Source organism: Hemiscyllium ocellatum, chromosome 1, assembly GCF_020745735.1.
Source record: "Hemiscyllium ocellatum isolate sHemOce1 chromosome 1, sHemOce1.pat.X.cur, whole genome shotgun sequence".
Lineage (NCBI taxonomy): Eukaryota > Metazoa > Chordata > Chondrichthyes > Orectolobiformes > Hemiscylliidae > Hemiscyllium > Hemiscyllium ocellatum.
In genome coordinates, this window is record NC_083401.1 from 74,175,213 (window position 1) to 74,198,810 (window position 23,598).

General features: G+C 39.9%; 1 protein-coding gene across 1 annotated transcript in view; it reads left to right on the top strand.

Moving 5' to 3' along the window:
* Positions 1–2,396: 2,396 nt before the first annotated feature.
* itga2.2 (integrin, alpha 2 (CD49B, alpha 2 subunit of VLA-2 receptor), tandem duplicate 2) overlaps positions 2,397–23,598 on the top strand; it is a 190,496-nt gene continuing 169,294 nt past the window's right edge. The window contains exon 1 of the mRNA XM_060822696.1: positions 2,397–2,628. Coding sequence (XP_060678679.1) covers positions 2,580–2,628 — 49 coding nt within the window. The 5' untranslated portion in view covers positions 2,397–2,579. The remainder of the gene's footprint in view (positions 2,629–23,598) is intronic.

The window sequence follows — 23,598 nt, forward strand, 5'->3', positions numbered from 1 at the left end:
GCTTTATTGTTTAGTTTCAAAAAATAAGACGTCACCTAATTAATACAAACCAAGACCTTACAGGATATAACGGGATGGATTTTTACCTGGCTGGTGGATCTTACCAGAACCATAGGACATGGTCTCAGAGTAAGAGGAGACCATTTAAAACTGAGATGAGGAGAAATGTCTTCAGTCAGTAAGTGGTGAATGTTTAGATTTCTCTACCCCAGAGGGCTATGGAAGGTAAAAAATTGTGTTCAAAACAAAAATTTTTAGATTTCTGGACGCTAATGGCATCAACAGGTATGGGGATAGAGAAGGAAAATGGCAACTTCCAAAGGTCGGGTGTGAACAAACAGTCCAAGTCCTCATCTATCATGCAAGTGTAACAATTATCTGTGTGGGATGTGATGATAAGTTCAGCGTTTGATGTGGGTGGAGCATTCGAAGGGTGCAGTTGCACTGTGGACACTCCCTTTTCATTCACATGTGGCACTCAGACCAGGAGCAGCAGCAGGATTGCATGGAGGATAAGAAGTACCCAGCTCAGAGAGAGGGCACTGCTGCATGGCACCTCAAGATATGTGGAGTCCACAGGAGGTCCAGAAGTTTCTCAACTCCAACTCCATTTCCAGGAGACGTGAAAGGTGCAGGCTCCATATGCCCCAGGGCACCGTGATGGAATTGTTCTAGACGCTGCAGTGGGACCTGAAAGCTGCAACCTCTCCCATTGTGAAGAGCTGTGTTGATCTTCTGCACAAGTGGCTTCTGCCAGGAATCTGTACCTGATCTGTATGGAATCTCTCAGTCACGCAACTGGAAATATGTCAGGAGAGTAACCGAGGCCATCTGTGCACTGGTTCATTTTGGTTCCTGATGATGATGTCAGTGCTGTATTCTGGGCAGTATGATGTAGAGTAAGAACTGGCATACCCCAACTGCAGGATGCCATTGACTGTACACATGTGGCACTGAGAGGACTCGAGCACAACACCACAGAATTAATCAATATTCAGATGGTCTGGGATCACTATTACCACTTCCTGCCCACCAGTATAGTCAAGACACGGTTTGCCACATTTTCATGCCCAGCACAAACGGAGCAGGCAACAACACGATGCAGGATGCATATAAACTGGGGGAGCAGGGTCAGCCTTCTGAGGAGGAGCACAAGGACACTGGGAGGAGGAAGCTGACCTTGTCCATGACAAAACTCAGCTGAACTGGTTGCTTTAAACCAGACAGAGCCTCATTGACAGTCACTACCAATAAAAAAAGGGTGCTGCAGACAACTGCAAACTATTTTCATCATGATGGTGAAAACTGGTTGACATTTTAGGGGCAAAGTTCAGAGGAAGGGTCACTGGACTCAAAGCATTAAACCTGTTTCTCCCTACAGATGCTGCCAGACCTGCTGAGTTTCTCCAGCACTTTCTCTTTTATGTTTCATATTTCCAGCGTCGACCTTTTTAAAAATTTTATTTTAGTTTCTGTTCCCTTTTGCATTCTGTAAATAGAAGCTCATGCCTGTGTTTGTTTTATCCAATTGTTTGCCTGTGTGTGGTGTTCCATTAGTGGACAATGACAGGATTTGATTTTACAGTGGTGGGGGTAGGAGTGCTGACTTAGAGAGGTTATTCAGACAGGTCATAGCCACAGACAGGCCAACATGTAGCCTCGTGGTTAAACAGCAACTAAGGTGAAAGACTGGGATTGTATATACGAGGGAGTATCAGCCATGACAACATGGCTTCATGGCTGGCATGCCATTCTCTTGCCAGTGAGGGGAATACTGGCTTGCTAATGTTTCATTGGGTATGTAGCAACCCTTCAAAGATGGCACAAATACAAGGGATGGCAGAGTTTCAGCAGATTTCTAGGAATGGCACATTGTAAAATTGGGCAAAATTGGGCTTCAAAAATGCCATGGGGAGTGTAGATAGTTAATGACAGCCAGTTTAGTCAGATCTTGCTAAGATAGGATGAGAAATCTCACTAGGCTTCACGGTGAAAAAACTTTCAAAAACCCTGATGTAACTTGGACACAACCAAAATAAAAGATTCTGCCCTGAAATAGAGAAAAATAACACAAGTAAAACATGATGCTAAAGAAAAGTTGAGAAGTTGTTAGATAAAGATGGAAGAGAGGTAGTTCAAATAAAGGAATCACAAAATTTCTCATCTAGCCTTTGTCAAATAAGAGAACTGTAGTTCCTTAGCCAAGAAGAAGGAATACCAGTAACTGCACTGCAAAGGTATGTTTCCCCTCGAAGGAGGGGTTTTATGACCAGTCAGTGAAGCCACTAACTTCCAGTGGGCGGAGCCATGATACTAACAGGCTGAATGGATTGAAACATTTCCTGTGTGTACAGAAATGATTAAAAGCTTCTCAAACTTTAGTTTTCAAAGGTGTGCCTCTGAGTCAGGAAATAGCGTCATAGCCAGACAATAAACACTGACTTAATCAAGATAGAAGCTGTTTAACGTAGATAAACACAGTGTAAAAGTAGCTGAACAGTAATCAGCAACAAGTGATCATTCAGAATCTTTGTGTCAGAGGCAGAGGAACAGTTTGCATTTGAGTGAACTCACCAGTTATGGATTCCAACAGACAAGGAATTATTTCTTTCTTACTTCTTGTTCAAGGTAGGAATGTTATCAGTGTCAGTCTATATTGTATTTCATTTTTCTGAAAAGTTTGGGTTATGGAAATATCTGAGAAAGATATTTTTGGAGTGACTTGATTGTTTTACCTACAGTATTTGGGCATATTCTGCATTAAATATGATAATTAAAGTTATGAAAACTTACAGTTTTTAATGTGTTAGCATAATCTTAGTTTGTACTTTTATTGATCATAGATTTTGGTTTGCTTTGTTTGTAGAAAGCTGACCTCATTTTTGCACTGTTGGGAGAAGTGTCTCTGTGCGTAATGCTATTGTATGAGTCAACTTCAGTGTCTGTTTATAACTCCCATTTATATTGGTAAAAGTGACTAAAATCCTTAAAAAGTGACTACAGTTCAAGTTTTTAAATGCATATTTATTCATGTGAAAGTTTAAGTTTGTCTCCTCCAGACTGATAATCTGTTGGTAAATATTCCTAAAATAAAGGAGCAAACTAAAAGAATGAAGTGTTCTGGAAAGCTGATATCTTCAACTATTTTGGTAACATTTAAATTGTCTTCTAAATTCCACCAGAATGAATTGATTGTTCAGAGCTTTAAGAGAGAGATGTGTTTTATTTTGACTCCTTTACTGATTTCTCTCAAGGTTCACAAACAATAAGCATATAGCACATGGAAATGAAGAAAGACCAGTAAAGCTAAAATACAACTTTCCTACTACTTTTTGTACCTCAGTGTGAAACTTTCTGCGTACTTTAAACATGGAAAACAAGCTACCTTTTTTTAAATACTCCCAACTGCATGTGCACCATTGTACAGTCATTTACTGCAACCTAATCCTGAAAATTTACCAATGAACAGTCCTTTTGCATTTGTTAACTGAACCTGAATTAACAGGAGGCACATAGGGTATGACAAAGACACTCGCTTATAGCTCAATGTCATGTTTGTTCATGTTTCAAATAGGCGTGTTACTAGATGTTTCAATGGTTTGTTTGCCTTCAGGCAACGTTTTTTTTTGCAATAACGGGGTTGTGTCATTGTACTTTGAGTTTGAAACTATACAGTTGTGAAATGGTTATGTGATATAGGAATCAATCTGTAAGGATGAACTATTCATTCAGAGAATCCAGTCAGGATTTTATGAGCCCCCTGAAACTGACTGGGAGGTGGGAGAATAGTAAAATGGCATCTACATTTATTGGGAGGGATGCCCAGTGTCTTTCCGCCTCCATGACATTTTCCCAAAAGTGGGAACTGCAACTGCTCGGCCACCTGCCAACTAGAAACGCGTGGCAATGAAATCCACTTAGCTGTCCTGTTCATAGTTATTTTATCAGTGTTAATAAAGCAGCCATCTACTGTCTGGGACTATCAGCGTGGGGGGCATCAAGCTGACTTTGCAGTGGCTTTGCAGCATTGGGTGGTGGTGTGTGCGGGAAGTCTTCCTTCCCAGGGGATCCATGTCACGTTTAGGGTTCACTCTGACCACTCTGCAACTCCAACACAGCCATTGGAGAGCTCCCCTTCCTGGTTGCTCTGCCCTGCCTGACCAGTCTTAACACATTCAAAACTCTTCCTTCTCATCTTTAAGGATGCCTCATGGGCACCTTTTTGTTCTCTCGACAGTCTCAGAACTGTCATCTGGTAAGGTGGCAGGGTGAGGCTGGCACTGGTTGGGGTTCACCATTGACATTTGGAAAGGTGTGGCAAGCTCTGATGCTGACCTAGATCTCAGTTGGATTCTGGGAGTGGGAATCTGATAGAGTGCAGCAAGCCTGGCAAAAGCAAATTTGAGCAATTTCATTGAGCTAGGAAGAGTACTCTTGGTTTTGTTGGCTGTAACTTTTAAAAAGTTTCTGCTGTTTCTCCATTGATCTCCAGACAACTCTCCATGGAATGCTGGTGAGATCACCCAACACCTTGTACTGGGTAGTGCTTGTAGATCACAAACTCCACTCACTTGTACACATATCGAAGCTGAAGTCCTGAAACTAATTTTAGGACATTGATTTGTTCATGCAAATGAGATACCCGAGATAAATAAAAGGAACCCGATCCCTCAGGACCCAGCTCTGTTGCAGAGCTGCTCAGAGACAGGAGACTGACACATGAAATTTACAGCCAATCATTTCAGACTTGAAAACCAGACAAAATAATTAAAACTTCTCCCTCATTTTTCTCAGATGTGTCTTTATCTCACCTCTCTCCCACTCATGGCGTCACTCACTGAGACCTACTACATGTCCTGTACAATGTAAACTGGCAGCAAGTTCGGATTTGTACATTCCTGCAGTGTGTGCCTCTTCTGCATAAAATGCCTGTTTAAACTTCCTAATGAAAACCCCAATGATAGTACACTAATCTGCAGAAGGGAATTGTTGCTGGAACTTTACAAGTGTATGCTTCAAAAAGATAAGCAGTACTGGTATAGATTGTTGTGAGAGTTCATAATGTTTTTCCACTTTTCAAGGAAACAACGATTGTTTTGTGCTGCCTTTTCTGAGCCTTTCCATTCATGCTGCCCAGCATCTAAACTTCTGCAAATGCACAATAATCATTTCTGAATGCTTCATCCTGTGCCCATCTGCCAGGATAAAGTTTCCTTTGTCACCCTTAGGTTACCATTTTGAACATGGATGATTACAGACTCACTGTATTACAGAAATAGTCCTCAGAAAGTGACATTCGAAAAGGGAATCAAACAAAGGACCTTTATTGTTTGCTGTTCTACAGCAAAAGAAGGCTTTCTTTTCTGCAGTCACTAATGATTGATCAAGAACAGAGTGTAGTACAGTGGTGTCACAAAACAAATTCTGGTATTGCTTTCTTTGCACTTAATGCATTGCCACAATCCAAGTCATTTGGTGCTGGAATGTGGATTTTTGTTTCTTTTTGTAGACTAATCATTAGTATTTAGTAATTGTCCTTGCAAGGTAATATTCAATTACCTCATCCCACCCATTGTTAACTACCAATGAAGTACAGCAGCTGTGTAGGAGGATTCCAGCTAATTGTTCACTGACTGTTCGATGGAATGGCTGCTGGAGGCACAATGTCTCAAATCAAGGAAAAAGTCAAGTTCTTTCATCATATTATTTTGTCATACTATCTTCACTAATGAAACACGCAGAGCAGTGACCTGGTTCCACTGTAAAACCCACAATTTCTCATCTGTCAAAGCACAAAGAAGAAGACCCAACAAATACTTTGTAGAAAGATTCACATTTTAAGAAATATTGAAAGACAATGTGTCCAGCTGCCTGGGCTTTAAGCTGTGGACTACCCTCCATAAACCACTCCACCATGCTTTCTTTTTCTTCTGTCTTAAAAAACTCCTCAAATTATTGCTGATCTGTTATCTCCATCAGGAGCTTGATGTCAAATCTACTTCAGTAATGATGTGCTGATATAATGTATTACATCAGATTAGATTCCCTACAGTATGGAAACAGGCCCTTCAGCCCAACAAGTCCACACCGACCCTCTGAAGAATAACCCACCCAGACCCATTCCCCTACCCTATATTTACCCCTGACTAATGCACCCAACGCCATGAGCAATTTAGCATGACCAATTCACCTGACCTGCACACCTTTGGATTGTGGGAGGAAACCAGAGCACCTGGAGGAAACCCAGACACAGGGCGAATGTGCAAACACACCAAACAGACAATTGCCCAAGGTGAGAGTCGAACCCAGGTCTCTGGTGCTGTGAGGCAGCAGTTCTAACCACTGAGCCACTGTGCCACCCATATTATTATGCTAATTGCACTGTCCTATCCATATTATTTTATTGTTGGAATGATGTGGCCAATTTCTACACATTTATTTATGAAATAAAGGAATGTGGTGACGATCAGATTATCTGTTGTTCAGTGATATCTCATGATAAATAATGGCCAGAACACAAGTGAGAATTACCTCAAACAAAAACAGAAATTGCTGGAAAATCTCTGCAGATCAAGTAGTATCCGTGGAGTGAATCAAAATTAATGTTTCAGGTCCAGTGACTCTTCCACAGAATGGGATTGAGAATTTTCTGCTCACTTTCAAAATAGTGCCAAGGATTTTTTACATCCACTTGAGAAGGAAGAGAGAGATTCAATCTGACATCTCATCCAACAGCAAAGCACACCTAGTATTCTACTTAAATGTCAGCCTCATGATCCAAATCTTCCAGCATCTTAAACTTTGGAGAAGAATGTAAGTGGAAGTTGCGTGTCAGGATGTTAGGCCTGATACATGCATGTACTGAAACTGCCCAACAAGTTTACACTTACAATAACTGATACAAGTGACTGGGACACTACAAAAGTGCCTTTGACTCCGAGATGGGCCAAATAAATGAGACTTACCTCCAGTTTTATCCTGGAAATGTTATGCGGGTCAGAGATTAATTTAACTGAGACCACAACAAAAGCTCACCACTGATACCAAACATGACCCAACTAGTCCTGGCATACCCAATCCAATATCCAAACCACTATTCAACACCATTCCCTCTGACCACCTGATGACTTCCCAAAACTCTCCAACCATCCAGCTACCTCCTGAACACTCAGCAACCCACCAATCACCTGACTACTGCCTTTACCTCTCCACTACACATCTGCCATGGAACTATCTGCCAAGGGGAATGACATGGCATAATTATTGCTGTGAACTGGAAGATCTGGCCCCATGTGTTTAAGTCTCTGGAATGGGATTTGGATCGGAAACAAGGGTGAGAATAACTGACCCGCAGCAGACAGATGATACCTAATAGTTTCACAGTTCAATTAAAGAAGCTGTTGAATGTAACACAAAGACAAATAGAAACAGGATTAGGCCATTTGGCCCCTCAAGCCTTCCCTACCTGTCAATAAGATCATGGCTGATCTGCCCCAACCCTCAACCCCTCTTCTATGCCAGATCCTCATACCTTGCCATTCCTCAATATTTCAAAAATATATGTTAATACCTCCTTAAAAATGTTCAATGACCAACCCATCTAACTCTCAGGGATAGAGAACTCCAGGTATTCAGTACCACCTGAGAAGATCTTCTTTCACATCTCCATTTTAAATGAATATTGTCTTATGCTGTAGCTATAAGATTTCCCTTGTAGCAATTTCTTTTCAACAACTACCCTATCAGGACATCTCATAATCTTTAATATTTCAATAAGATCACAAATCATTCTTCAAATGAATAAAGACCTAACCTGTTTATCCCTCCTTTAGAAGTCAACCCTTTCACCTAGGAATTTTGTTTGAACTACCTTTAGTGTTAGTATGGTCTTTCATGGACACTGGGACCAAAACTGTACACAGTATTCCAGTTGTGTCCAGCCTGACATCCTTTGCAGTTGTGCAGGATTTCCCTGTTTCTCACTCACACTTCCAAATAAGAAAGGCCAAAATTATATTATTCTCTTAATTGCTTGCAGAAACTGCAAGTTATATTTTGATGTTTCATGTATTAGAATACCAGATCGAACTGTTCTGCACCTTTTTGTAGTCTCTCACTATTGAAGCAATTGTCTGCCTTTTGATTCTTCCTACCAAATTGCAAGACCTCACATTTTCTTATATAAAACTCATCTGCCAGACATTTTGCTCATTCAGTCAATCTGTTCAGATCCCCTTGCAGATTTTAATGTATTAATCAGAAAATTACCTCTCTATTTTTCAATCATCATTAAATTTGGATACATTACACTCCAACCCCTTCTCCTAATCACTCGTGTAAATAATAAATGATTGAGGCTCTGATTGATCATTGTGGCACTCCACTCAAACTTAGGGCCTTTCCTCCCATTAGCACCTTGCTTCTTTGTTACATTTTGGATGTTTATAGGGTTCTCTACCGTGAAGACTATGCACAATATTATGTTAAATTGCCTGTCATTTTCCTGTTCCCATTATAGATTCTCTGTCCTCCAAGTGTCCCACACTTCATTTAGCTTCTCTCTTTTTATATACACACAGAAGCTCCTGCAGTTTGCTTTCATGTTTCTTGCCATTTTAGTTTCATAGCCCATTTTCTCCCTTTTTATATTGTTCTAGTCATTTACTATTGGTTCCTTAAAAAAAAACTTTGTCCTGTCACTAGCTTTCATCACTTTTAATGTTGTAGATTTTGATTGGATACTCTTCTTGATTGCCTTTGTTAACTATGGACAGCTCATCTTTCTCATTGAGATCTTCTTTTTGCCAGAACACTTTTAGTATGAAATGTCTATTTAGATGCCTGCTACTACTCATCTTTTGATTATATCCTTAATCTATTTTCCCAGCCTGCTTTAGACAATTCTTTCTTCGTATCTCTGTAATTGCCATTATTTAAGTTGAGGACTGTGGTTTGGGGATTGAGTTGCTCCATCTCAAGCACAGGATCCTTGTCTATGAGATCCCCTATAAATTGTGTCATTACATGTTGATGGCACAAACAGAATAAATGAGTTTGACGTGATAGCTATAATAGACACATGGTTGTAAGGTTACCAGGACTGGGAACTCAATATTCAAGGCTATTTGATGTTTCAGAAGAATAGGCATAAGCAGGAAAAGGAGGTGGTTAGCTTTGTTAATATAGAAGGGTTTCAGCGTGATGGTAATTAGTGATATAGATGCAATAGATTGTGGAATCATTTTGTATGGATAGACCAAAGATATTCCTGGGTAGTCTGTGAAACAACTTCTGATATACTCCACAAATTTGTTTTCTATATTTCCATTGCTTATCTGACATGTCCAGTCGATATGCAGATTGAAATCATCCTTGATAACTCAGTGACTTGATAGTTCACACCTCCACTATTTTGTGATTTATATTTTGGCCTTCAGTGAAGCAGGGACCTGTGGACGATTCCCACTTGTGACTTCTTTCTCCTGTTATTCCTTATTTCCATCCAAAAAGATTCCACAATCTATTGCACTTGTATCGCTAATTACCATCACACTGAAATCTTTGTTCTTTAACAAAGTTAACCACCTCCTTTCCCTGTCTATGCTTATTCGTCTGAAACATCAAATACCCATGAATATCGAGTTCCCAATCCTAGTAACCTTGCATCCATGAATCTATTATAAGTATCAAGCCAATCTCATTTGTTCTGTTTGTGCCATTAAAGTATCCATCTTGTTACAAATTCTGCATGCATTCAGATAAACAGCCTCAAGCTTTGACACTTTCCCATTATTAGTTATTTTGATTCTAATTTCTGCTGTATTCATCCACTTTTATTGTAAGCCCCTTTCTGTTAAATTTGATTATTGCTTGCCTCTTCTCTGCCTTACACCCTGGCTCTCCTTTTTTGGCATTTTAAACTTCCCTTAATTAAATCCTTACCCTTACTAATTAGTTTAGAGCTCTATCCACCGTAAGTCATACAGTTGATGCTTTATTATTTTAAGCCAAAGTATAATTATTTACATTTATGAGACATATTTAACCTCCATCTTGTTTTATCATGCGCTAGCGATGATAAGTTATTTTCTTATTAAGGAAACAGTTAGAATCAACGTGGCAAAGGATGGCAATCAAAATGTAATATTACGAATGAAGGACAGTGTGATTAAAGACTGAAAAACACAGATGGCTCTAAAGTAATAACAGCAGAATATTGGTAGACAAAATAAAAGGAAATATATCATGTTCTAAAGTAGGAGAAGAGCTTATGCCCAAAACGCCGATTCTCATGCTCCTCGACTGCTGCCTGACCTGCTGTGCTTTTCCAGCACCACACTCTCAACTAAGATCTAAAGTAGTTTTACAGGGCCTGTATGTGAGCACAGGGAACTCACAAGTAATGTTGGTGAGTCCCAGGTGCAGAAACACATGGGCACATATGATGTTTTGACAATAATCTTGACTTTATTACAGGATGTGTAAGGCCAAGACATACAAAACTATGAGTGAAGTGCTAGAAAATGGGATTAGAACTGTCAGGTGGCTGTTTTTGACCAGCAAAGTCTCAATGGGTCAAAGGGCATTTTTCTGTGCTTTAGACCTTTATGACTCTATAACTAAGTCCTTATTATTTCTAAATACAATATGTTGAGGAACTATAGGAAATGAGGAGTGGTGGCTGTACTGATTAAAGAGCTTTTGTTTTAAGTTGTTTTTAGGATGTGAACATTATTGATATGACCACTATTTATTACCCATCCATACTTGCCCTTAGGAAAGTGATAGTAAACTGTGTTCTTGAACCACTGAATTTCATGTGGTGTAGATGTACCCACAATTCTTTTATCCATAGTAGTTTCAATACAAATAGGCCATTTCAGAGGGCAATTAGAAGTCAAGCACATTGTTGTGGATATGGAGTTGCAAGTAGACCAGACCACGTACAATGACAGATTTTCCTACTTTCAGGGCATTAGTTGAGAGATTAAGAGAAAATTTGGTCAACAAGGCATACAAAGGTCTGGGCTCTGTAAACAGAGACATAGGATACAAAAGTGAAGTAAGTTATGGTAAATATTAATAAAGCAAGGGAATACATGGAACTATTCTGTGAAACAAGTACCTTCTTAGTAAAATGAGCTGGCAATGCTTCAATGCTTTGCAGACCTGCATTAAATCCAAGCATGCAGAGTTGTATGCATGCCTGTTACATGTGTGGCTATAACAACCTAATAGTGAAAATTTTAGATGAATAAATCCCACCACGGCAAGATATTATACTGAATTCAAAGTGGGAGGCTTGGGTGTGTGCTGGGGCAGAGGTAGGAATTAGATATCATATAAATTAGTGAAATCAATACCATTGATACAGCAGTATCAGTTGGTGGCCCTGCCGTCCTGATAACACACATTTTTCTCCCCACTAGGATCTAGAGGTTTGTGCAGTAAACCCAGATAAATGACTATGCAAACTGCTGGATTGTCATAAAATCCAATTAGTTTATTAATATGCAGGGAGTCCCAGCCACCTTTACCCAGTCTGCCTAAACATTGCTGCGGTCCCATAAAATTCTCTGTCATCCCCTCCATCCGAGAATGCCTTACAAGCTGGCCGTATAAGCTTATGTATAATATTTTAGATCTGTGACCTTTCAGACTGTCATCTCTGACGCCTCATGACTTGTTGCATTTTTCCAGCATTTTAACTTTTCTTTTGGTTTGGGATTTCTAGCATGTGCAATATTTCACTTCTATGGTAAATACAGGAAGGGGCCTTGACTGACAAAGTTGATTATTATTAGTTAATAGGTGTCATTTATTACAGTTTTAATTAATAAAACTGATAATTAGTAGCTGCTGTTTGTTATCTGTGATAGTTATAATTGAGAAAACTGGCTGTTCTCGCAAGCTATTTCTTTCAATTGTGTCTATAGATGTTTGTCCCACACCCACTGTTAATGATTAGCAGAGAGCATTGGCCATCAGAATTGTATGTTGGAATTTCAACTGTTTCAATTAAGGTTTGTCTTTGTCAGTCTCACTAGTAACTACTGGAATATAATTTCCATGGTTACCATGTGCAGCTTGCAAGGCAAACACGACCTGAATACCAAGTAGCACGTTGCCTGTAGTTACACTGCAGCATGTGTATGTGTAAGAGGCGTGAACTGCTGATATTGTTGAAACACATGTAAAGAAAGTAACACTTCAGCAGGAAATGATTCCAAAGTTTCAAAAGTCAAATTGAACTGAAAACATAATCCCTAATTGAACTGAAGACAACCAGGAATGTTAAATACTATAATTGTGGCTGAATTTGTTGTAATTTTTTTTTAAAATTGTTTATTCTATAGATTTAAGTAATAAGCACTTACTGATTTTGTTTTTACTTTGTGACTTTCTAGGTTTTAAAACCTGTCTAATAGACTGTTATTTGATATACATTTTTCTGAAATGTTGTTATTATATCAATATGTCTGTGTTATAAGTAAATTATTAGTCATGCAAAGAAGTTTTAATTAAACAAGTCATTAAATGCTAAAACATTAAAAAGTGACCAATTCAAGCTGAAATTCATGGATTCATATAAATCACAACATTAGAATTCGATTGACATGGTGTAAGTTGATATTTCAGTCAACTAAGATCTTGTTTTCTAGTTCGTCATAGAATCACTGAGGTCTATAAAAAGAACATTTAGCCCATTGAGTCTGCGCCAGTCTAAAACAAGCATTTAACTATTATAATCCCATTTCCATTTCTTGGCCCATTGCTTTGTGTGCCTTGGCATCACAAAAGCATGTAAGATCCAACAATGCAACTTGTTTGGAGGAGTTGCCAAATGTCCTGGACATCAGATATTCCTCCAAGATCAGCTTCAAAAATAAATGAACTTGCCATGACTTATATTAATGTTTTGCCATTAAAAACTAGCTGCTGAATACAGTGACAAACTTCCACAAATGTAATTCATTGGTGGAGTTGTGGATAGTGAGGAAGGAAGTGGTAGGTTACAGCGGGATATAGATAAGTTGCAGAGCTGGGCGGAAATGTGGCAAATGGAATTCAATGTAGCTAAGTGCGAAGTCGTTCACTTTGGTAGGAATAACAAGATGATGGATTACTGGGCTAATGGTAGGCTACTTGGTAGTGTGGATGAGCAGAGGGATCTTGGTGTCCATGTACACAGATCTCTGAAAGTTGCCACCCAGGTAAATAGTGCTGTGAGGAAGGCATATGGTGTACTGGGCTTTATTGGCAGAGGAATTGAGTTCCGGAGTCCTGAGGTCATGTTGCAGTTGTATAAGACTCTGGTGCGGCCTCATCTGGAGTATTGTGTGCAGTTTTGGTCGCCATACTATAGGAAGGATGTGGAAGCTTTAGAACGAGTGCAGAGGAGGTTTACCAGGATGTTGCCTGGAATGGTAGGAAAATCTTATGAGGAAAGGCTGAGGCACTTGGGGCTGTTCTCATTGGAGAAGAGAAGGTTTAGGGGAGATCTGATAGAAGTGTATAAGATGATTAGGGGTTTAGATAGGGTAGATACTAAGAACCTTTTACCGCTAATGGAGTCAGGTGTTACTAGGGGACATAGCTTTAAATTAAGGGGTGGTAGGTATAGGACAGATGTTAGGGGTAGATTCTTCACACAGCGGGTTGTGAGTTCATGGAATGCCCTGCCCGTATCAGTGGTGAACTCTCCTTCTTTATGGTCATTTAAGCGGGCATTGGATAGGCATTTGGAAGTTATTGGGCTAGTATAGGTTAGGTAGGATTCGGTCGGCGCAACATCGAGGGCCGAAGGGCCTGTACTGCGCTGTATCCTTCTATGTTCTATGTTCTATGTTCTATGGTTGTAAATAATGCCAAAATATGTTGAGGATTTGTAATACTTGGTGGATATATATCTTAATTCGTGAAACAATCTCATGGAAATTTAGAACATGTTTATAGCAGTCTATTGATCAGAAATGAAAACAGGAGCAAATTGTTTTGTTTCTGCTTTGAGATATTGTGTCACTGAGCTGTGTTGGCTGGATGGCTGGTTGACAAGGTTGGGTAATGCTAACAGTGTGGGTTCAATTCCTGCTCTCTCTGAGGTTGCCATGAATGATTCTCCTTCTCAATCTATGCCCTCACCTGAGATATGGTGACCCTCTGGTTGAACCATCACCAAACACTTCTGTCTAACAAGACAGCAACCCCATGGTCAGGTAAGACAATAATAACTTTAACTTTATTGGATTAATTCTAGCTTCATCTTCATTATTCTCCTGATAATTTTTGTAATACGAACAAGTGACTGTGTTATGTTAGATTAATTATTAGTGATGAATGACTGCCAGCCATTTTGTTGCACTTAACTATATATTCACCCCACATTCAAAAACGAACTTAATAAAATACCTAGATACAAGAGATTTTTTAAAACTTTAGAACCTGCCTATGTTAGCCTTGCATTTTCTCTAATTCTTTCAACTATTCACTAGACAATTAAAGATTGGAAAGCTTAATTGCATAATTTGCAACACAGAATGAGGTCCTTGGGAGTATTGCTGTACAAAGAGACCTTGGAGTACAGGTTCATAGCTCCTTGAAAATGGAGGCGCAGGTAGATAGGATAGTGAAGAACACATTTGGTATGCTTTCCTTTATTGGTCAGAGTATTAAGTATGTGGATTGGGAGGTCATGTTGTGGCTATACAGGACGTGGCTAGGCCACTGTTGGAATATTGCATGCAATTCTGGTCTCCTTCCTATCGGAAGGATGTTGAGAAACTTGAAAGGGTTCAAAAAAGATTTACAAGGATGTTGCCAGGGTTGAAGGATTTGAGCTATAGGGAGAGGCTGAATAGACTGGGGCTGTTTTCCCTGGAGCGTTGGAGGCTGAGGGGTAACCTTATAGAGGTTTATAAAATCATGAAGGACATGGATAGGATAAATAAGCTAAGTCTTTTCCCTGGTGTGGGGGAGTCCAGAACTAGAGGGCATAGGTTTAAGGTGGGAAGGGAAAGTTATAAAAGCAACTTAAGAGGCAAGTTTTTCACTCAGAGGGCAGTGCATGTATAGAATAAGCTGCCAGAGGAAGTGGTGGAGGATGGTACAATTGCAACATTTAAAAGGATGGGTTTATGGATAGGAATGATTTGGAGGGATCTGAGCTGGGTGCTGGCAGGTGGGACTAGATTGGGTTCGACTGTCTGGTCAACATGGATGAGTTGGACTGAAGTGTCTGTTTCTTTGCTGTACATGCCTATGATTCTATGACTCGATGAACCTTCCTGCATCTTCCATACTCAGAAGTAATGGGTTCCAGGTCATCAACACTTACAGCATATAAAACATTCTTCATATTTACAATATATCTCTTGCTCAAAACCTTAATTCAGTATCTCTAGTACTTTTGCTACCACTTAATAGGGAATGTTTTTCATTGTATACCTTAACCAAACCTGGTCACAATCTTAAACATAGCAAATGCCTCCTCGAACATATCAAATACCTCCTCAACTTCCTTTGCTTAATTAAAAAAGATAGATTTACCATGCCAAAGGCAGGCCTGCAATGCTACAGCTGTGAAAAGAAACTAAGACGTTCAGAACAATTATATTGGGGAAGAGACTTAAATTTAATACTATCAAGGATTTAGTACTATGTACGATTTTAATAGACTTAATAGGGAAAAACTATTTCATCTGGTTTGGAAGTCAACAAAGCCAATTTAAATAATCAGTATGGCCCAGAATTTCTTGATGTGATTTTCATTGTTTTGGCATTGTTTAAGTAAGCATTGCATTACTGCTGATCTGGTGAAGAACATGTGGATATTAATTTGCATTTTCATGAACAAAGGTGCAAAATTTGGCAAACAGCTATTCTTGTGCAAAACTTCTCTGTTGTTTGTAACCTGTCAATTACTATTGCATTTGAAGTGAGATATGAACATTCCAGTGCTATCTGTGTCCAGCGTACAGCAAGGAGTGGCATTAAACCCAAAGAGAAGTATTTGTAATTTTGTTATTCCCTGGAAATGCAGACATGACTATCCCAATTGCCAAATGAAAGAACATCCATGCCATTCCAGCACCACTAACGCATCAGAAATGGTGAGAAAATTTAATCTCTAAGAGAAAGTGAGGGAAAAAAAAGATTGGGCAAATTTCTTCACATTGAGACTTGTGAAAGTGTAAAGATGATTTAGCAAATGGGTGGCATGGTGTCTCCATGGTTAACACTGCTTCCTCACAGCACCAGGACCCCGGATCCAATGCCAGCCCTGGGTGACTGTAGAGTTTGCAGGCTGTCTCTGTGTCAGTGTGGGTTTCTGCTCTGGTTTCCTCCCTCAGTCCGAACAATGTGCAAGTTAGATGCACTGGCCATACTAAATTGCATGTAGTATCTACTGATTTGTAGGCTAGGTGGATTAACAACAGTAAAGTTAAAAATCACACAACACAAGGTTATAGTCTAACAGGTTTAATTGGAAGCACACTAGCTTTCGGAGCGCCGCTCCATCAGGTGATAGTGGAGGGCTCAATCTTAACACACAGAATTTATAGCAAAAATTTACAGTGTGATGTAACTGAAATTATACATTGAAAAATTGATTGTCTGTTAAGCCTTTCATCTGTTAGAATACAGTGATAGTTTCACTTCTTCCATGTGTAAATCACAAAACCCTTTTTTTTAAAGTTGCATTCTCGGGTTAGCTGTTAACAATGATGATAGCTAGACAATATGTTGAGGGTGTTAGCCCCTGTGTTCTCTGTCTATGACCTGATGTTTAGATTGATTCCAATCTAAAGTGAGATAACAGAGTTTTACATAAATTCATGCAGTTTTTGAGCTCAGAGTTCTACATGAATGTGCAATGTAACTCAAAGTACAAATTCACCACACAAAATATATGTGTGCATGTGGGTCTTTGTCTGTCTGTGTGTGTCTATCTGTCTGGGGTGGGGGTTGTGAGTGTGAGAATGTGTGTGTGTGTGTGTGTGTGTGTAGTGAGTGCAGAGTGTCTTAAGTCTCTGAGGGGTGCATGTGTGAGTGTGGGAGTGTGTGTGTCTATAAGGGTGTGTGTGGGTGTGTGTGTGCACGTCTGTGTGTACCTGTGTCCGTGTGTATGTGACAGTGTGTGTGTGTGTGTAGGAATATCTGTGTGTGTGTGCAGTGCAATAATGCTCACCTGGAGTCTGACATGGACCCAAGGTCCCAGTTGAGGCCCTCCCTATCGTTACCGAACTGAGCTATCAGCCTCTGCTCGGCCACCTTCCTCTGCTGCCTGTCCTGAAGTCCACCTTGGAGGATGGTCACCCGAAGGTCCGAGGCTGAATGTCCTGGACCACTGCAGTGTTCCTCAACTGGGAGGGAACCCTCCTGTCTGTTGATTGTTGTGCGGTGCCCATTCATCCGTTGTTGTAGCCTTTGCTCAGTTTCCCCATGATTTACAAATGAAAGAAGTGAAACTATCACTGTATTCTAACAGATGAAAGGCTTAACAGACAATCAATTTTTCAATGTACAATTTCAGTTACATCACACTCCATCACCAGTAAATGTGAGATTAAAGGGATAGTGTTAGGCTGAGTCCAGATGGAAAGCTCTTCAGAGAGGTTGGTGTAGAGTTGAATGGCCCCTTTCTGCTCAGTAGGTATTCTGTGACCATCGAGTTCTGAGAAAGACAAGAATTTAGAAAACTGAATAAACATCCAAAGATGGAGAAGCCGCAGGCTTGTGGAAAGAGTGCAGGGGAAGAGAATTCATTTGGCATTACTCTAGTAAATAGATATAATGCTCTCCTTCTAAGCTGTAAACTTCTGGTGGTTTTCTAAAGAGCAGAGTAGAATAGAGTAGCTTTTATTTGTTGTTCCTACCATATACAACTGAAATGGTAAAAATGAAACAGCTTTCCTCCAGAACTGAAGATGCTGCATGAACAGCTCAAACTACAGAATCGTACATGGCATAAAGATTACACCATTCTAAGAGGGAAGGGAACATACACAAGGGTTAGATCTTTCCTGGGTCTTTGGCCTCACTGATCTTATACTGCTGTCACTATGATCAGACTTGGTGACATTAAAATGCACATGATACATTACTGGTGTATTGGAGATGTTAAGGAATAGTATTGACCAGCTTCTCCTGTGACACCATATAAACATTGACATTTAACAACTACTGACTTTAAAGCTAGTGTCCTGGATCATTTATTTTCCTCTTAGATGTCACAATGCCATGCGAAGTACGAGCAGGAGTTGTCTATTTTCCTGCTCTGCTGTTTCATATTATCATGACCAATGTGATGGTGGCCTTAACTTCACTTTCCACCTCATCCGTCAATAAGTCGTGATTCCCTCAAATTACAAATTTAAAGTTTCAGCTTGTTTGCTATTTTCTGAGTGGAAGTGGTTTCCAGCATTGCTGTTCACCTTGTATATTTCTATTTCACAATGTTCAAATGTGCTAAGAAGCAAATTAATTCAAATCCTATGTCTCCATTAGTGTTCAGTGTGGTAGCCAAAATGTGCAACTTTGTTGAAGTGATTTTATCGTTTTTCATCCCTTTACTGCAGCATTATTAAATGTGAAGTCCAACCACCATTAAAGGTCAGTGAGGTTCAGTAGTCGGTTTCTATGTTGTATATGTATGTTATTTTATGTAATGTCAGGACAGATTATGTGCACTACCACCAAATGAAGGAAGGATTCTGCCAGTCAAGCTGCAATTGTATCAGGACCATGTTACTTTCATGCCCCAAAATGCTTGAAGCACAAATGCCAGTTGGAGAGCAGTTGGGTTGAGTGGCTTATTTTTGTGTTCTAGATTCTTCACAGTGCTGTGCAACTTTGACCACAATGCTACCATGGAACTTAGACAGAACTTTGCCACAATCTGTCACCTCAAGATATATCTTTCTTGACAAAGCAGCACCAATTGCAATTAAGCCCTGTTACAGTACTCAGGGTTATGTTTGTTTTCCTCAGCATTAGATGAATTAGCAGTGTCCAAGATTTTCTACATGTGTTCTCAACTCATGCTCACCCTCCCAGCTATCAGAGAAGCATTGCACCTTGAGAAAAAGCAGTGATTAACATGATTTCACAACATCAGACATGCATGGTTGTTTGTGCTGGTACTTATCCTCTAGAACCTACAGAGGTTCCAAGAAATTAAGATAAGCAAATACTTGCTTTTGAAATGGCTTTGTGAAATACAATTGATAGTAGAAATCAGCCTTAGCTTTATTTTCTTGAGCAAACAATTTATTTTTCTGCTGGTGCCATAGAGCACTCAAGTAAAAAGAGTTAGAACCTTATGCTCATGCCCTCTAGTGAAAGTGGTTCTGGAAGATAAAGATAATAATTAAAAGCTACCTGCATTGAATTACACATATGGCAAGCAATGCACATGCTTATGTCTGTTTACAGGATTGATAACACACTGTATAGCTATATTTTACTTGGCTATCACATCCCAGAGAAGAAGCACAGAGGCAGAATCGTGATCCATTGCACTACAAGTCACAGGGAAGTAAATATTCAGGGATGTACATCCGATCAAAAAGACAAGCAGGTTGGCAGAGGGGGTGGGGTTGCCTTATTAGTAAGAAATTATATTAAATCAATAGTAAGACACAAAGTAGGGTCAAATGGTGTAGAATCTGTGCGGGTGGAATTGAGGAACCACAAAGGTAAAAAATACCATAGTTGGACTATTGTACAGGCCTCCAAACAGTAGTCAGGAGCTGGGGCGCAAGATACACCAGGAGATAGAAAAGATGTGTCGGAGAGCCAAAGTTACAGTGATCATGGAGGAGCTCAATATGCAAGTGGACTGGGAAGATCCAGTTAGTAGAGGATTGCAAGATAAAAATTGTGGAAAGTCTACCAGATGGCTTTTTAGAGCAGCTTGTGGTTGAGCCAATGAGGGAACAGGCAATACTGGATTTAGTGTTGTGCAGTGAGGCAGACTTGATAAGGGAGCTGAAGGTGAAGGAACCCTTAGGAAGCGGTGATCATAATATGATTGAATTTACTCTGCAATTTGAGAAGGAGAAGAGAGAATCAGAGGTAACGGTATTACAGCTGAATAAAGGCAACTACAGAGGCATGTAGGAGGAGCTGGGAGAATTGACTGGGAGAGGAATATAGCAGGAAAGACAATGGAACAGCAATGGCTGGAGCTTCTGGGAGTAATTCAGGAGACACAGCAGAGACTTATCTCGAGGAAAAAGAAGCACAGTACAGGGAGGATGAGGCAACCATAGCTGACTAGGGAAGTCAGCAATAGCATAAAAGCAAAAGAGAAAACATATAATATGGTGAAGAGCAGTGGGAAACCAGAGAATTGGGAAGCTTACAAAGACCAACAGAGAGCAACAACAAAAAAAGAAAAAAGGTGGGAGAAGATTAAATATGAAGGTAAGCTAGCCAGTAATATAAAGGAAGATTGTAAATTACGTACAGGCCTCCAAACAGTAGTCAGGAGCTGGGGCGCAAGATACACCAGGAGAGAGAAAAGATGTGTAGGAAAGCCAAACTTACAGTGATCACGGAGGAGTTCAATATGCAGGTGGACTGGGAAAATCAAGTTAGTAATGGATTGCAAGAAAAACAATTATAGACATATAAAGGACAAAAAAGAGGCAAATTGGAAGTTGGGCCACTGGAAAATGATGCTGGAGAGATAGTGGTGGGGAACAAGGAAATAGCTGAAGAACTGAACCATTACTTCATGTCAGTCTTTACGGTGGATCATGAGTTATATCCTAAAAATTCAACAGAGTGAAGGGGCAGAACTGAGTATGGTGGCCATCACCAAGGAGAAGATGCTTGAAAAATGAATGGCCTGAAGGTGGGTACGTCACCCGGACCAAATGGACCAAAGTTCTAAGGGTAGGGTTGGGTTCTGGCCCGAAACGTTGAATTTCCTGTTCCTTGGATGCTGCCTAACCTGCTGTGCTTTAACCAGCAACACATTTTCAGCAAAGTTCTAAGGGAGAGACAATAGAGGTGTTGGTGATGATCTTTCAGGAATTGCTAGAATCAGAAGGATCCCAGAGGACTGGAAGCTTGCTAACACGACACTCATGTTTTAAAAAGGAGTAAGGCAAAAGATGGAAAATTACAGACCAATTAGTTGAACCTCGGTCATGGGTAAGATCCTGGAATCTATTGTGAAGGATGAGATTTCTGAATACTTGGAAGTGTATAGTAAAATAGGGCAACGTCAGCACAGTTTCATCAAGGGAGGTCACACCTGACAAATCTGCTAGAATTCTTTGAGGAAATAGCGAGCAAGTTAGACCAAGGAGAGTAAATGGACTTCATGAAGGCCTTTGACAAGGTGCCGAACAGGAGACTACTGAGTAAGATAAAGGTGAGGCAAGGTGCTAGCATGGATAAAAAGGTTGTCTGGCAGAGAGCACAGAGTGGGTATAAATGGGTCCTTCTCAGGATGGCAGCCAGTGAGAAGTGGTAGGCTCAGTGTTGGAACCAAACTTTTCACTTTATACATTAACGATCTAGATCAAGGAACTGAGAGTATTTTGGCTAGGTTTGAGGATGATGCAAAGGTAGGTAGAGGGACAGGTAGCATTAAGGAGGTGGGGAAGCTGCAAAAGGATGTGGGCAGGTTAGGAGAGTGGGCAAAGAAGTGGCGGATGGAGTACAATGTGAGAAAGTGTGATGTCATGCACTTTGGTAGGAAGAATAGAAGCATGGACTATTTTCTAATGGGGCAAAAATCAGAAGTCGGAACTACAAAGAGATTTGGGAATTCTAGTTCTCTCAAGATAAATTTGCAGGTTGAGTCAGTAGTTAGGAAGGCAAATATATCGCTCTTATGTCTTATGGTCTTGTTGTAGAAACATACTTCATCAAAAATACCGCATAATACAATGGGGAGATAACAGCCTAGTGATATTATCACTGGACTGTTAATCCTGAGACCTAAGTAATGTTGATGGCATTTATTTTGAGACAACTTGAATATGAAAGCAGGGATGTACTTCGGAGACTCTATAACACTCTGGTCAGACTACATTTGGAATATTGTGTGCAATTTTGGGCCCCATATCTCAGGAAGGATGTACTGGCCCTGGAGCATGTTCAGAGGAGGTTCACAAAAATGGTCCCAGGAATGAAAATCTTAACATATGAAGAACATTTGAGGTCTCTGGATATATACTCAATGGAGTTTAGAAGGATGAGGACAGGATCTAATTGAAACATACAGAATACTGAATAGCCTGCACAGAGAAGATGTTGGGAAGATGTTTCCATTGGTAGGAGAGATGAGGACCTGAAGGCACAGCTTTAGACGAAAGGGAAGACCTTTCAGAACCGAGATAAGGAGAAACGTCTTCAGTCAGAGAGTGGTGAATCTATGGAATTGATTGCCACAGAAGGCAGTGGAGGCCAGGTCATTGAGGATATTTCAGGCTGAGTTCGATAGGTTTTTGAGTATCAAGGGGATCAAGGGTTACGTGGAGACAGGGGGAGAATGGGGTTAAGAAAATTATTAGCCATGATTGCATGGCAGAGCAGATTCAATGGGCTGAATGGCCTAGTTTCTGTTCCTATGTCTTTTGGTTTTATGGTCATAAGATGTGCTGTATAAACATATCACAGCAAGAATACAGCATAATACAACAGGGAGATGACAGCCTAGTAGTATTATCGCTGGACTGTTAATCCAGAGACCCAAATAATGTTGATCGAGAGACCCATACATACAAAAGATAGAACAAGTTGGATATTAAAAAAAGATCAACAATCAAGGAAAATAACAACCAAACTGTAGAGTGCTCTGACCAGACTGCAGCTTGAACACTGCAGCTAATTCTAGTCACTGAGCCACAAGTGAGATATTGAAGCCCTGGGGGCAGGGAGAGTAGAGGTAAAATAATGTATTCCTGTGTCAGATTGATGATACATTTCTCCGGAATGTGCAGAAACGAGTTCACAAAATACCTCAGTTAAGACAATCCAGTTGTAACTTGTTGCTCGTTCAGTGAAATTATTAACAACCTTAGTTTATCAAAAACACTCAGCACATTCTCATGCAAGTAAGTTTTTAAAATCTCCCACACACTATTACTGTGGTTAGACAAAACAGTCTACAAATTGTGATTGCCTAGCATTCTGCGTTGGTCAACACAATAGTGAGTTGCTACATGCCATGATTGAGTTGGTAACAAAAAGAAAAATTAAGAGAAAACTAATTACAAAGTTTTTTTTAATTGCCCTCTACAGTGGCTAAATTTTCCTGCCATTCATCTTATTCTTTATCATTTCCACTACTCAGTTAAAAATTAACTTACTTCTTCAATCATTTTACACAATTTAAATACTTTTAAATTCACGATTGAAACAGAGCAATCAAATAAACTCATTTTCCTCAACATGGTAGCAGAGAAATCTGGCAATGGATTCTCTACTGCTGTCCAGTGAAAGGTTATGTTCACCAATTGTAATTCCTACAGTTCCAAGGTGACCCTATCATGAAAAGAGTCCTGGCCATTCGCTCATCGTTTCAACTGAATGCAGATATAGTCAATATCCTGTTAATCTGAACAAAGGACACTATGA